This window comes from Oryzias latipes, chromosome 2 (genome assembly GCF_053564925.1).
Source record: "Oryzias latipes strain Hd-rR chromosome 2, Olatipes_Hd-rR_3.1".
In the NCBI taxonomy this organism is placed as follows: domain Eukaryota; kingdom Metazoa; phylum Chordata; class Actinopteri; order Beloniformes; family Adrianichthyidae; genus Oryzias; species Oryzias latipes.
This window is the reverse complement of record NC_136238.1, coordinates 36,215,785-36,231,014: the sequence shown is the minus strand read 5'-3', so window position 1 is coordinate 36,231,014 and position 15,230 is coordinate 36,215,785. Positions and strand designations below refer to the sequence as shown.

At 41.3% G+C, this 15,230-nt stretch overlaps 2 protein-coding genes across 3 annotated transcripts in view; one reads left to right on the top strand and one right to left on the bottom strand.

Annotated features, from left to right (window-relative positions):
* The window catches only part of LOC144986863 (uncharacterized), a 307,472-nt gene extending 301,394 nt beyond the window's left edge, over positions 1 to 6,078 (top strand). Inside the window, exon 3 of one of the 2 annotated variants that reach the window (XR_013650728.1) lies at positions 2,381 to 2,517. Coding sequence is in view for 1 of the 2 variants with exons in the window: in XM_078935407.1 (XP_078791533.1) it covers positions 2,381 to 3,669 (1,289 nt within the window). In the remaining variant the exon portion in view is untranslated. Of the gene's footprint in view, positions 1 to 2,380 lie in introns of both variants that reach the window. The other variant, XM_078935407.1, reaches the window with a different exon arrangement.
* LOC144987947 (uncharacterized) overlaps positions 1 to 15,230 on the bottom strand; it is a 199,156-nt gene that overhangs the window by 90,744 nt on the left and 93,182 nt on the right. The gene's annotated exons all lie outside the window — the stretch shown is intronic.

The window sequence follows — 15,230 nt, the reverse complement described above, 5'->3', positions numbered from 1 at the left end:
AGAACAAAACAAAAAAAAAGACAAATCACCTTTACAATTATTAAAAGTGACACTGCATCATGTATCATAAAATGTTATCATGTAATGGTGTTCATGGCTTTCAACACATCTTCTTATAAACTCCATTCCTGCATGAAAGTGGCCTTTTACACTTTACCAGCTCTCTGAAGAAAATAACAAAATCCTGAACATTTAACTCTGCAAAAACTGTCCTTTAATGTCCACATCTTCTCAGTGACTGGTGTGGGCTTGCTTCATGCTGCACATCTTCTCAAATCGGGGCTGCAGCTGTGAGACTGCTACTCTTAGATAATTTTCAGTGTCCAGCTTTGATCTGTATTTAGTCTTGATGGAGGCCACAGCAGAAAACCCTATCTCACATAGGGAAGACGTGGCAAATGGAAGGAGTGTGGCCAGAGCTCTTTTACTTAGCAGTGGGAAATCTTTCTCCACTCCAATCCAAAATGCAGCTAGTGTCTTAGACTGAAACTCCAGCCTCATTGTTGAATCGGAGGTGACATCAATGAACTGTTCATTCTCTGTAGTGCTGAATTCGACAGGTGGTGTTGCACTGAATGGGTCTCGGATCCAGTCATATTGTGTAGGATCCTGCACTGGGAAATACCTCTGGAAATGCTTTTGGAGGGCAGAGATGTGGGCTTTCATGCATGGGATCACTGTGTTCTGCAGCTTGATGACCTCAATGAATGACTTCAGGTTCTCAAACGAGTCCATATTTCCCTCTGTAACTTGCTGCTCACACATCTCAAGCTTTCTTGTGAATGATGTGATTTTATCTGCCAGATGTGGAAGGTGTGTGTTGCTGCCCTGCATCTGCAGATTTAGCTCATTGAGTTTTTCAAACATGTCACTTAGGTACGCAAGTTTCATGAGGAACTTGTTGTTGTTAAACTTGTGGGCAAGTTCATTTTCCTCCTCCTCCAAAAAGATGTGGATCTCATCCTGCAGTTCAAAGACCCTGGATAAAACCTTCCCACATGACAGCCATAGGAACACGCTGTGAAACAGAACAGCTGTGTGGTCAGAGCAGAGAAAATACGTGCTTTGACAGGTCGTTTTTTAATGTAGTTCAATGTAGTGATGACATCCGTCATAACATCGTGCAGGTCAGGACTGAGCTGTTTAGATGCCAGCGCCTCTCGGTGTGTCATACAGTGTGTCCACTGCACGTTAGGGGAGACGCGCTTGATGAGCGCTTGCAGCCCCTCTCTACTCCCAGCCATGGCCTGAGCCCCGTCTGTGCAGATCCCCACACAGTCCTCCCATTTCAGATCAGTCTCTCTCAAGTAAGTGTCAATTGTTTTAAACAGTTTGTCTCCAGTGGCTCTGCTCGTCACTTGTTTGCAGAAAAGCAAATCCTCCCTCAAATCGTCGACATCAATGAATCTGACGTATGTTATCAATAAGCAGTCTTTATTACTGTCAGTCACCTCATCCATCTGCAGAGCAAAGCGTCGGTCCCGTATCTTGTCATTTAGCTCCTCTTCTATGTCTTTTGACATATCATAAATACGCCTTGAGATAGTATCGTTTGAGAGAGGAATGGCCTTAAGCTTGCTGGCAGTGGCTTCGTCGATCATAGTTGAGACCATGTCAATCGCAGAGGGAAGTATTAATTCCTTGGCGATAGTGTGTGGCTTTTTACACTGAGCAACTCTGTAGGCAACTTTGTAGGAGGCGAGCTGAGCATTTGCAGGCAGGGATGCTGCCTTAGTAAAGCGACTCTGCTGTGCACAACAGTGTGTGAGTTTTTTTCTGAGGAACTCCACCGGCTTTTCTTTGTGCTCGGGATGTGTTGTCTCAAAGTGGCGTTTTAATTTGTTGGGCTTCAGACTGTCGCAAGTTAGTATTTTTAGACACACAACGCACTGTGGTCTTTCCTCATTACTCACTGTTGTGGTCGTGAAGCCGAGTGCGAGATATGCCTCCTCATATTTTCTTGTCTTTGCTTTTGAAGTTGCTACATTTGGTGAAGATTCATCATCTGGTTTGCGTTTAGCTGGGAGCGCTGTCACAAACTTGTCCATGCTGTTGTAACTAACCCGGGAAGCCGTAGCCTTGCTGCGCCCCCCCTGCAATACCTCCACGCCCCCCCTAGGGGCACGCCCCCCAGTTTGGGAACCACAGTATTACTGCATGTTGGTTCAGTTCTGTTTTGCCAATTCGTTTCCTTTTTTATTTTCAACTGGTTCAGACAACAGTTTATTAACTGAGTTGTGCTGCTGTGCTAAAGAAAACAGAAGAAACTCTAAAAAAATATTGTGCATATTCTGACTGACACTATTTGAATTTTTATTGGTCCTTATAACACACAAAGTCATCAAAACATCTTAACGACCCTCTTCTTGTGTTTCTGCAGCCCTCCCCCAGCAATGGATGACTGAAGAGGACGATCTCTGCAACCAGCAAAGGAACTTCAGCGGGGAACAGGAAGAACAAGAACTTCCACAAATTGAAGAGCAACAGGGTGTAACAGAACCATCACAGATTAATGAGGAGCCAGATGCGCTCTTCAACAGTCAGGATGAAGATCAGATTGATCTGAAGCAGGAGACTGATACCTTGATGGAGATTCCTAGATATAAGGAAGATGAGAACAGTGAAGCAGATCTTACCAATCAGCAGAGCTTTAATGTAACTGATAGTCAGGATGAAAAAAACCAACATGAAGAATCAACATCAACTACAGATGCAGAGACAGAATCAACATCAACTACTGATGAGGAGACAGGATCAACAACAACTACAGATGGTGAGACAGAATCAACAACAACTACAGATGGAGAGACAGAATCAACATCAAGTACAGATGAAGAAACAGAACCACAGAACAGAGATCAGAGGAAGAGAAGAGACAGAAGTCGTGTCCAAAGTGTGGGCAGCTCTCACATTTCAGAAAGTCAGTGTGACTCTGATCTTCATCCCAAGAAGGCAAGCTTGCGTAAGAAATACAAACAATCCCCAAAAGAAGAGAGTCTTTCCTCGATCAAGTCTGGTAAAAACTCAAGAATAATTACTAACCTGTCTGACTACATGGAAACTGGATCTGATGAAAGATGTTATATCTGTAAAGAATGTGGCAAAAGCTTTTGTAACAAATCTCTATTCAGAACTCACGCAAGAATCCATGCAAAAGATAAGCAATTTTCTTGTAAAGAATGTAAAAAAAGTTTTAATTGCATATCTTATCTTAAAAGACACATGAGAATTCATACAGGAGAAAAGCCTTTTTCTTGTAAAGAGTGTGAAAAAAGTTTTAGTCGTGCATTTGATCTAAAAACACACATGAGAACTCACACAGGAGAGAAGCCTTTTTCTTGTAAAGAATGTAAAAAAAGATTTAGTCGTTCATCTGATCTAAAAATACACATGAGAACTCACACAGGAGAGAAGCCTTTTTCTTGTAAAGAATGTAAAAAAAGTTTTAGTCAAAAATCTAGTCTTAAAACACACATGAGAACTCACACAGGAGAGAAGCCTTTCTCTTGTAAAGAATGTAAAAAAAGTTTTAGTCAAATATCTAATCTCAATTCACACATGAGAACTCATACAGGAGAGAAGTCTTTTTCTTGTAAAGAAAAAGGCCTTCTGGACAACCCACAGCCAACCTACACACAAGACTCAACAGATAAAATAAAACAGAACTGAAGACTGTGACAGGCTTTTCATACCAGCTTTGCATAAATATGAAATGTTTTAGAATGTAAAGTGAAAAACTGTGGAAAACATTTTCAGGATTTGTTGTTCAATAATGCAAAACAACAGTGATGTTTTTTTAAAGTTTATGCTACTGCTAAAAGGTATGGATATACAGGAGTTGGGCCTGGGTGATAAATAGATTGAATGAATTAATTAGAATTTTTTGTCACGGGCATTTTCAAAAATAACTAAATCGAGTTTTTGTGTAATGGCGCGTTTTTTGGCTCCCCAGAGCTTCTGTAGCGCTAGTTTCACACGGCGGTATGGCAAGCGACAAACAACATCATAGCACACACGAAACATCTAGCGACAGCATGGCTACTGGTGAGTGTGGGAAGTTTGTTCCCTAAGGAATAAAATCATCTGTTGATGGAAGTGGGATGGGTTTACTGCCACTTACGGGGAGGAAGAGACCCCACGCTTCAACATTTGCCTAAAGCCCATCGCAGTAAAGGCTCTCACGCGCGCTCGCCTGGCACACACTCAGTCCTGTTAGACACGCACGCGCCCTGACACACACAAACATATTCACTCTACAATGGCTGTATACATACTTCAATAGTAAGTTTGTTATATAATATTTGTTATAATATTTGTTAATAAAGAATACTGCGTTGTAATTATTACTTACACCGGCATATTAATTTGAAACGTGGGGCGGGTGACCGCGCAACTGCAGCTTTATCATCTTCTCCGTGGAGAAGACGGGGTTTTATTCATTTTTTAATTTATTTAAAACCTTAAAACACAGCTGGGACTTTAAGTAAGTAACCTTTTTATTTTGGACAAGTGAAAACAAGTGTAGAATGACACAATAAGACGAAAACAAGACAAAAATTATATAAACAACACAGGTCCAAAAGGGAGAGAGAAGAAGAAAAATCTTGTACTTTGATTTGAAGAGTGTGTTGAATTTTTTATTATTCATCCCAGATACGGGGGTTACATTTCTCTTGTGTTTGATTAAATAAAAGCAAAATTTGCTTTAAGTTGTCTGTCATTTGTACTTATTGCTTTCCTTAATTAGGGCAGGGGGCAAATTAAAATCGGGAGAAAATCGTGAATCGAATTGAAAAAAAAAATTTGGGGTTTTTATTTTTAGGCCATATCGCCCAGCCCTAACAGGAGTACATAAAAACTTGTTTATGAGGACAACCCGGGAACCAAACATTTCAGATGTATATTTTTTCCTGTTTAGCCCTGTGGGTTTAACCAGGAGTAATGTTGAGTTTCTCTTAGTACAGGCAATTATAGTTGGGTGATTGTAGAAGGTTGACAGGCAGAGTTTAACTGACATTTAAGAGAAAGCGGAGGTTAATCTGAAGTTTAGTTCAGATGAAATGTCTGTTTATATGCTGCTTTACTTTCTACCAACATTTGGATCCAATATTAGAAGAACAAGTATTTGTCTTCCTATTTGTCTTTCATCCAAAAGAAATTGGGATGGGACGTTGGACATAGTTTGTGCTAGGTTGTCTAAATGGAAATGGTTGCTACCTCAGCTGTCTTAAAGAGGACGTGTCCTGATTACAAACAACCTAGTGGCCTCAATGCTCTGGCAGAAACTGCTGGTTCTTTCCCCTCCTAAAGATCTACTCACCAAGGTGCAGCGTGTGCTTACCGACTTTTTCTGGAACGGTAAACATTGGACATGAGAAGCCTCCCTGTTTCTGCCGCTATCAGAAGGGGGGCAGGGATTAATTGACGTCACATCCAGACTGATGGCTTTCAGACTGCGAACTGCCCAGCGGCTGCTGTATCACAGCGGCATGCGATGGCTCGACACTCCCAGAATCCTCCTAAGAGCCGGTTGCCTTGGCTATGACAAGCAGCTCTTCCTTGTGACCAGAGGGCATCTAGATTTAAGTGGTCTCACTCCTTTCTATAGTTCAGTTCTTGACGCCTGGAGAGCTTTAAGGTTTATCCGTGCTCAGGATGCCACTCCTGGACTGTGGATACTCGAAAAACCCTTGTTCTTTAATACCCTCATTGACTCTCATCTCTTTGTTCTCAGTTAGATCAGCATTGAGCAATGTTGGTTGTTTGAAGCTGGGTCACTTGCTCTTACCCTTGGAAGCCATGAGACAACGGGTTGGTCTACGTCCCAGGCTCCTAGATAAAGTGGTGGATGACGTCATGAAATCTGTTCCTGCGCAGTGGAAACATTTTCTTCAACTACTCAATGAAAGCTGGACTGGTACTTCGCAATATTCTTTTCCGCCCTTGACCGTCTCCCCAAATGTTGAGGATTGGACAGAGGATGAGGATAAACTGCTTGCCTTCAGTAATGCAGGAGACGGGGAGTTTAAGACCATGGCAAAGAAGACACTCTACACCACATGCGTGAAAGTATGACGTCTGCAGTCGTTGAAAGACATAAAGCCTCCAAGTGGACTAAGGTTTTTGGAACAGGGCACACTCCAAAAGGACGCTGGCGGTGCCTGTACAAGTTGCCTGTTGAAAAGCGCGCAGCTGATCTCCAGTGGAGAATTGTACACGGTGCTATAGCTACGAACAGATACAAAGCACACTTTGTTCCAACTCAATCAGACAAATGTGATTTTTGTGGGACATCTGAAACTCTGGCACATTTGGCAATCGAGTGTAACAGGCTAAGGCGTATGTTCACAGTTTTGGAGGACTGGTGTCTCAGGCTCGGGGAGGTGTTCTCTTTCCCGTTGTTCATTTTTGGCCCCAAATATACAGCCCGAAGGAAACATGTACACACCATACTCAATTTTATTTTTGCAACAGCTAAACTTGCAATCTGGCTAACAAGGAAAAACCGGTTACTCTCTGTTGGTTGTGTGGATGTTCCCTTTATGTTTTTTTCTCTTCCGAAAAGTCGTGTGAATGTTGAATACGCTTACTTTAGGTTGATTGACGACCTTCAAAAGTTTAAAAATACCTGGGCTCTGGAGGGAGTTCTGTGTACTATCGGGGAGGATAATAACATAGTGTTCAAATTCTAATGGATTACAGGCTACATACTGATTTTTGTTGTTGCTCCGCAATGGGGTACCTTTTAGGTCTTATTATCTTTCTTTTAATGTACAGTGTGTCTTTAATTTATTATGATTATTAAAGTTTTTGTAAAAATCAAAAAATCAATCTCTCTCTCTCTCTCTCCGCGTTTGCTGGGTGTCTTTTTGCTGCAGCTGAGCGCTGCAGGAGTGTTGACTTGGTCTCAGCCACAGACTGCTGACATGTTAGCTGATGTTTCAGCTGAGTCAGCTCTTCTTTCCAAGCTGATGTTTCCTGCAGAGATTCCTGCAGGAGTTCCTCCTGCTCCTTCTTTCCCAGAGTTCCTGCAACCAGACGGAGTCTTTGTGCTTTGGAGCTGCTTCTCTTGGATGAAGCGCTTGGTTAGCTCACTTTGATCTCTTTCATGTGGGACTTTGTCTTGAAGCGGATCAAACTGAAGGTGGGACTCCCAAAGCAAACATTCTGGGATGTTTGCTTCAGCTCTGTGCTTCTGTTCTCTGGTTGCTTCTTTGCTTTGGTTGCAGAGACTTAGAGCTCTCTCTCCATGCAGATCAGCAGCTTCTTTGGAGGCAGAGGCAGCTGTGTGGGAAGTCTCTGCAGGTCCAGAATCTTCTGATGGATCAGCAGCTGCTGCAGGTTCCTCTGGGTGGAAACACATTTCTGCCTTTCAGAACATCTGTTTGTCTTTGTTTGGATGGAAAATAGAGGAAAAAAACTTCTTTGGAGAGAAATCTCCTTAGTTTCTTGTTGCTATGAGGTTGTTGAACAAATGTGGTCACTTTCACAGCTTCACTTCAAATGACTTCCAATAGACAGAAATTATACATTTTAATTTATTAAAATAAGTCTGTGAATCATTTTTGATGTTTTTTCTGTAATTCTAGGTCTAATGTGTTCGTACATGATGGCTAAAATAACAAAAACCAAACCAAATCAGTCAGGGGGGTTTTCCAGGAAGCAGGTTGTGCTAGCTCCCACGGTAAGTTTGAGGCTAAGGAAGTTGATAACCTCAGTTTTCGGTTCCAGAAATTGAGGTATGTTTCAGGGTGGGTCAAGTTGCCATAGCAACTCATGCTCTGAACATAACCTGGTCGGGAGCAGGTTTAGTTGAAGGTTAGTTTGTTTACAGAGAGGTGAAGCAGCATGGCGTGTCCATTTGAAGATGATTTAGTGGATGAAGAAGCTCAGATAATACTTTTTCCACCATGAGAGGGTGACAAGACCACATATGGATGTTGGAAAATTCAACTTTTTCACTTTGATCTAACTTAATTATTTGCTTCAGTTAAGATAATTAAAAATCTTTTTTTTGTTAAGTCAGTTTAAAAATAACACGTATTTATCAGACAGTAATTTTACTTTCATTCAAATTAATTCAATTAAGTAGGTGTAACTTTGGTGCTGCTGTTAGATCGGCACCGCAAGGGATTGTGGGATACCATTTCCTTTGCCTGTCTGGACGGATTTTGGTTTAAGTGTGGCTTTTTGACCAAATGTGTTTAGTTGTTTAGCTGTTTTACTGTGTTTTGCCATGTTTTGCTGAGTTATCTTGTCCTACTATGCTTATGTCTCTGCACCATGTGTAAGAATGAAAGAGAGGATGATGAGTTTATATCACCTCTACTTATCATTATGGTAATGTTAAAGATGGATAATTCTTTAATGAATTTGAGCACAACGTGCATTTTTTTCCCCGTCCTTTTTATTGTTATAAAAATGAGCATATCTGCCGGCTCATACTTAGACATATGAGAGATCAAGAAATATAATTAATTAAGATGGAAAAAATATTAATTGAATTAGAGTAATATGACATTTAGTTGGATAAATACATAAATTTGAGTTGTATAAACAATTATTGAGTTTTATAGACGACAGAAATTAGGTTGATTAAATTTAACTCAATTATTTGTTACCAATAGAAGTATTTCATTTAAGGTGGCAAAATTGGATAAGTTATATATTTATGCGTCACAAGGAAAATGGAAATAAGATCAAAAACTTGTGCGTTTACTTTGTCTGTTCTTCTACTACAAGCAGAAACTCTTTCTTTTGATGATGCAGCCGTGTTACTTTTTTGATGGACGTATAATCTTCATACGCCGTCATTAAAATCTCAGACTCCGTCTCACTAAAGTATTGCGCTCTCTTTGGTTCTCCACGCGTTTCCATGGTGACTCCGGAAATCGGCGATCTATTGAGAATGTCTTTATGTACCTTCCGTGCACGAGCATTAACCCAGGGATACCAAGTCGAGCGTAATTACGCCAACTCATATCCGGTCTTTTGGAACCGACATACCGGTCTCCGGTTCCGGGTTACACGGCAGGACGCGTGGCGTGCCTCTCTGCGAATACAACTATCTTCAAATTACTTTAAAAGGTTGATTTTCAAAAAAGAGAGCTGACCGTGCCCCCGAAGAAACCCCAGGAATACGAAGACCTCAAAAAGACTCTTGACATTATTCAAGAAACGCTGAAAAGTTTTATGGAACAAGTGTCGGCTAAGCTAACGCCACTGTGGGATATGATGGAAGAGTTCCGAAGATTTCGGGCTCAAAACGAGCAGCGAGAAAAACCAGGTCGAGATTCTGGAGAAAAGACTGGACGATGTGGAACAGCAAGTAAGGATGAATAATGTCATTCTCACTGGAGTGCCATTCAAGCCTCGAGCTAGCACTGCTAATGCTAGCGCTAGCGTAGCTAGCAGTGCCAATACGGAGATCGGTGCTGTGTCTCTGGATCAGCAAATACATTCATTTCTCACATCTAAAGGGATTTCCCTGGATCTCAATACCATCGAGACCTGCCACCTGCTCCCCAGGAGAAAGGAGACGGATAAACCAGCGATCCTCTTCAGGTTTGTGAATCACAAACACAAGCTAGCTTTGATGACCCAAAGGAAACAACTGAAAGGTTCGGCTGTTTATCTGAACGACCATCTGACCAGAAGGAATGCTGAAATCTCAAAACATGCACGGCTTCTCAAGAAAGCGTAAGCAGATTGAGAACACTTGGGTTAAAGGCTGCAGGATTTACGTCAAACCGCTCGGTCCAGAGGACCGGTCCAAGGTTGTGGTTGTGAACACCATGAAAGACTTTGAAAAGTGTTTAATCACAGTCGTCTGAAACAACATGGAGTAATAAACCAATGAGCCAAATAATTTCAAGAAATATGACACGTGGATTCATCACTTTACGTAACCTGAATAACAGCAGAGTTCTGACCTGCAAATAACTTGACCTCAACTTTCACCGAGCTGATATCAGCTGAAGAAGGATATGGACCTGAATCTAATGTCTGCAGACATAACATCGAAGAGAACTATTAACTGTTTTGAACCCAGAAGAACGGCTGTTATCAGTAAAAGAAGAAATACCAACCTTGGACAATCGACAGTTTATGGACCCTTTTTACTTTTCCCCTACAGCATTACTTTATTATAAAAAAAAATATATATATATTTAAAAAAGTAAAACAAATGATTAATCACCTATTGAAAATTGTTAAATTGATTGACTTTTAATGATATTACTTCACTTTCTCCAAAACTTGATAAATTGATTCAAAAATCTTTCCTAATGTAGCATAATTTTGCACATGTTTTTAACTTTTGATACTTGATGGAATTTTGCTATGAAAATTCCTGAAACAGTGTTGTGTCTATTTTACTGATATAGTATTATGTTTTAAAGCACATGAATGACTTTTAAAAGTAACTTTGGCTTTTATAAGTAACATAATCTGCATATAGTTCAGATGACTGATCTGCATTTGCCATGTTGATTTCTAAAATAGTTATTTTTGACGTAATACTTAAGTAATTCATCTTTGTCATGTGCTTTATCGATATCTTATGATTTTTAATTCTGTCTGATAAAAACTGGGAACCGGATATTGATAAATCATTTAATAAAATGGTTATAGTATAACGGGGTGGGATTATATAAGTTCGCTTCCTTCCACTCCCTTTCAAGCAATATTTATTAATATGTCTAATTATCCTAAGTTTGATTAGTTACTGTATGAATGTATAACTGATGTTTATATTGCTGTTGTGTATTCTTTCTACTTAATTGCTTGAAATAAACCATTTCAAATCAAATCAAAAAACATACCCAGAGTAAGCGAGTTCAGGCGGATTTCAGCCAGAGTTTAGGGTGAAAGTCAGGCTGTTTAAACATGCTTCCTGGAATACCCCCCAGGTCTGTAGTTTGAACTTGAATTATAAATGAGAAGGGCGACACCTTCTGGCTGTATCCAGAACTGCATCTTCTGGTCAGAAAAGTTTTGATAAACCTCAATTGTGTCTGTAAAATGTCTGCAGCTTTTTTTTCTGAAGACATGAATAAAGTCTGGATTTGATCCTTAATGAATCTTCATATTTCTTTGTCCTTCAGTCTTTCTTTCAGTCTCAAACACACTGGTTCATTTGATCCTAATGAGAACATGTGTGAGGCTCCAACATGGCTGCCTTCACTGCAGGTTCCTCTTCACAGCATGTGTTTGTGGATCAACACACAAACAACAACAGGTGCAGGTGAGGAAGTGTTGCTGTTGTTGCCTTTGCCTGCTTCCAGCCTACAGGCACAGTTTTCTGCTCCATATGAGCTGGAAAAGAAAATGAATGACACCAATTTTAGGATCCCAACTCATGACAAAGAGAAGAAATGTGGAGTTTGTCACGTCAACATGCTCAAGCCTTCTTTTTCCAGAGGGGAGTCCAACTGTCCTTCTAGTGATGCTCCGGTAGTCTCAGTCTCCATGTGTTCTCGTCCCTCAGAAGATCAGATTTCAGAGGATGGAGAGAAAAGTGGAGTTGTGCTACTGCTTGTTTGGGAAACTCTGAAATCTGAAGCCAACTAGAGAATTTCTGCTCATATCTGTCTCCACCTGCTGGTGGTGACATCATGGTTTGATGGAGGAGAAGTTGTTGCTGTTTTCTGATCCTCCTGGTCAGGCTGGAAACAGCCTGGAGATGTTGTTCATCCATCACAGGGTTTGGTCCAAAGCTCCAGTGCAGCCTCTCACCTCCTCCACCTTCCTCTTTGAGGCAGCAGAAGCTCCTGGGGGCGGGCCTGGAAGTAACTGCTGAAGGTCAGAGGGCGGAGCTTCATCAGGATGAAGGTGCTGCTTGGATTCTGCTTTGATGTCCGTCTGTTCTCAGTCCCTTCATGGCTGCTGCTCAGAGCTGTTTCTGGATGTTTCTGGAGAATTCATGTCTTTACTGATCCAAATGTGGGATTTCTGTTTTTCTTTGGACTTTTCTTGATTTAAGGCTTTTAGCTTTTGGAACTTTCTTTCTTTCTATGCTTTAACTTCCAAACGGGTTTATCTAAGACAATCTGATTGTTTTTCATTTGACTTTCTAGGAACTTTCTGTTTCATCTTTGAGGATTTGGACTTTTGAAAGACTTTTAGCTGCAGTTTCATCCTTTGAACCAGATGGATCTGAATCTAGAGTCAAAGATTCTAAGGAAATCATGGATTCACAGACATTTGATTGAATTTCTGTCTGGATCAGAAACCAACAGCAGACATTTCAAGCCGTCATCTGTTCCTAATGTTCATTCCCCGCCATCATTGAAAGCTTTTGGAATAGTCCCTAAAGCCAGCGATCGGGCCGCTTTGGAGCATGAACTCATCACTCGGTGTCACGGTGGCAGAGAGATGACAGATCCCAAATCTGAGGCTGAAATGATCACGTCCTACCAGCTACACTCTGGATTTGGGACCAAAAACCTTTGAAGATGTTGGAGCATTGTTGGAGAATAGACTGACAACATTTGTTTGGAAGAAAGATTGACCTTTGACCCCTCCCTCATGTTTTCCACATCCAGCTGCAGACACACCTCTACAGCTCACATTCCACTTCTGATCCAGCAGTTAGAACCAGAGCCTGCATTTGCAGCAGGTTCCAACCCACTGACCACTGATCCACACAGGGGGACGTCCTAAGGGGCGGAGTCAGCCACTGGAGAGAGCAAAAAGGAGAAATGGGGGTCACTCTGGGCCTCTCTGTGTCTGGACCTTCAGAGGGACAGTGGTTTGGTCCAGAACACGGATGCTAAACTAGCTCTCTGGAAACTTGAACTTGTTGAATGGGAAACTTCCTGAAATCTTCTTCATCTGTTGACTTGTTCTTTCTTCATCTGAATGAGCTCAGTCCTCTCCCAAATCCAACTCCATCTATCTTCAGTGCTTTGGACTGAGTTGGAGCAGAACTAGAGCTTTCTCCAGATGTCCTAGTACTTTTAGATCAGTGTCTTCCAATATTTGGAGCCCAGGTTCACTTCTTTCCCTGACAAAAATCCCAAAAGGCCTACCAGCCACCAAATAGTCAGAAACCAGAGAAACTTGGTGGTCTGCATTGATGAGAAACCAGTCCCTCCAGGATGACACATGGCTTTTTGGAATCATTTCACACACAAACAAACAGGAAGTTGTGCTTATTTTTCTGAGAAAATGCAATCAAATGTGTGATAATGGTCAATGTAAATGTTTAGATAAAGGCTGTAGGGGATTCAGGGATTGTGGAGCGGTTGTTGTTTCCTTCTGGGTTAAAGTGCAGTTTTGTGTAACCTCCCAAAGAGGAGAAACCCAAAAAAGAAAGGAAAAGCAAAGAGACAGGTGGAAGCCATCATGATATTCCTTTTACCATCTTCAAAGCCACTTTCTGCTTTTTCAAACGCTACTGTTCAACAAAAACTTGGTTTCTGCCACAAAACCAACCTTAGACACTGAAACAGAATGAATCCAATGCAGAAATGTGTTGACACCTTTAATTCAAAGCTTCAATCAGTTTGAATCTCATGAAGAACATTTCAAAAATCCACATTTGGATCAGGCGTCTTCATCAGAGCACAACTCATGTTTCCAGGACTGTGACTCACCAATATATCCTCATTTCCTTTACACAATCTGTTTCCATCATTTGGATTTTTCATAAAAACTTGAGTTAGAAAAGAATTGTTGCCCCAAAATGTCCAGTTTGAATAGTCTACAGTTTGTTGTGTTTGGTTGCTAGGTAACAGGGTCTTTAATGTCTATGATGTCATGGTGGCTTTCAGAGTTGAACTCCTGAATATGACGGTAAACATTTGGATTGAACAAAAATGGGATTGAAGCTCATGCTAAATCCTGATCTCAATGCTGAAAAAACCTCCTCCTAGATTCTGGTTGTTTGGAGAAGTCCTCCTCTTCCAAGAATTCCTGAAAAAAGCCCTCATTTCTCCTGACCATCTTCAAAGCCACTTTCTGCTTTAGTTTAGTCCAAACTTGCTTTATGCTGACAACATTTACAGCTTGAATCCATCTGAAGAATCCAAGGAAACAAACCAATCTAAGTCTGCATTCATGCCACTTCAGAACCAACAAAGCATGTTTCCAGGACGCTGACTTACCAATAGAACTTGGGATTTCCTTTGCAGAATCCTTCTCCGTGTGTTTTCCTTTGTTTTTCTCCCCAAACCTAAAGCAGAGATTTTTGCTGAGCTGCAGAACAAACGTCTGACTGCTTTAACCGCCGTTGATGGTTTGTTGTGTTTCCCTCTATAGCTGCTATGGTCTTGCTATGGTTGCTAGGTAACGCTGTCTTTGATGATGATGAGGTCAGAGTGGCCTCTAGAATGGACTTTTTTCTTGTGGAACCAGGAGCTGTAACCTTTAGGGCACTAGGACCCAGAAAGAGGTCCAGGCAGTGACGGTGTTCAGTGACGGACTGCGCAGCCGCACTTCCTCCAAACGCCACTATTCATCAGCGCGTGGAGCGCCAGAGTCCAAACGGGCTTAAGGCGCTTTGATAAAGCGCTCTGGAATCCAGCTATGGTGTGCTAAACGTCAGGTCCAGAACGGAAGATGCCATCAATGAAGTCTGTCTGTCAGCAGCAATCCAACGCTGATGGGGTTTAGCTTGTGGAGGATTTGAATGTTCATTTGCTCTCAGGTTGGTTCTGTGCTGGAAGCCCCAACCCTCAGTTCAGTCAAGTTAGAAAGATGCTAACCAGCTGTTCCCTCTGTCACCATGGAAACACGGACCGCTTTAAAGTCGGACAGGATTTTCACGGAGCGGACTTCTAGACGTGGAGGATAAATACTCCAAGATGAATTCATCAGACATGAATCAAACAGTCTTTTCTACATAGAACAGAATGAAATCCACTGTGTTTTAGCAGCGTCTGTAGCATCACAGAGACGGTGTTCCACCAAAAACTGGGACCTGTCACATGTTGTTTCCTGGTGACAGAGCTGCAGCTTTAATGTCAATGATATAGAAGAAGAATAATCCAAAACATTGGACTGTTTTCATGTGATCACATGGAAGCAGAATTAGGAAATCTCTAGGAAATCTGTCCTTGTTTTGTCAGCATGTTTGAATTGGAGTTTACAGTTAGATGACAATAAAGACGTGTTCAGACCAAGAAATTACTTTGATGTTATTTTCTTGAAATAAATCAGAAAAAAGTTCAAAAAGTAAGACGTCTAAAGTATTTAGTGTTATAATTTGGCCTGTAAAAAATATGTTG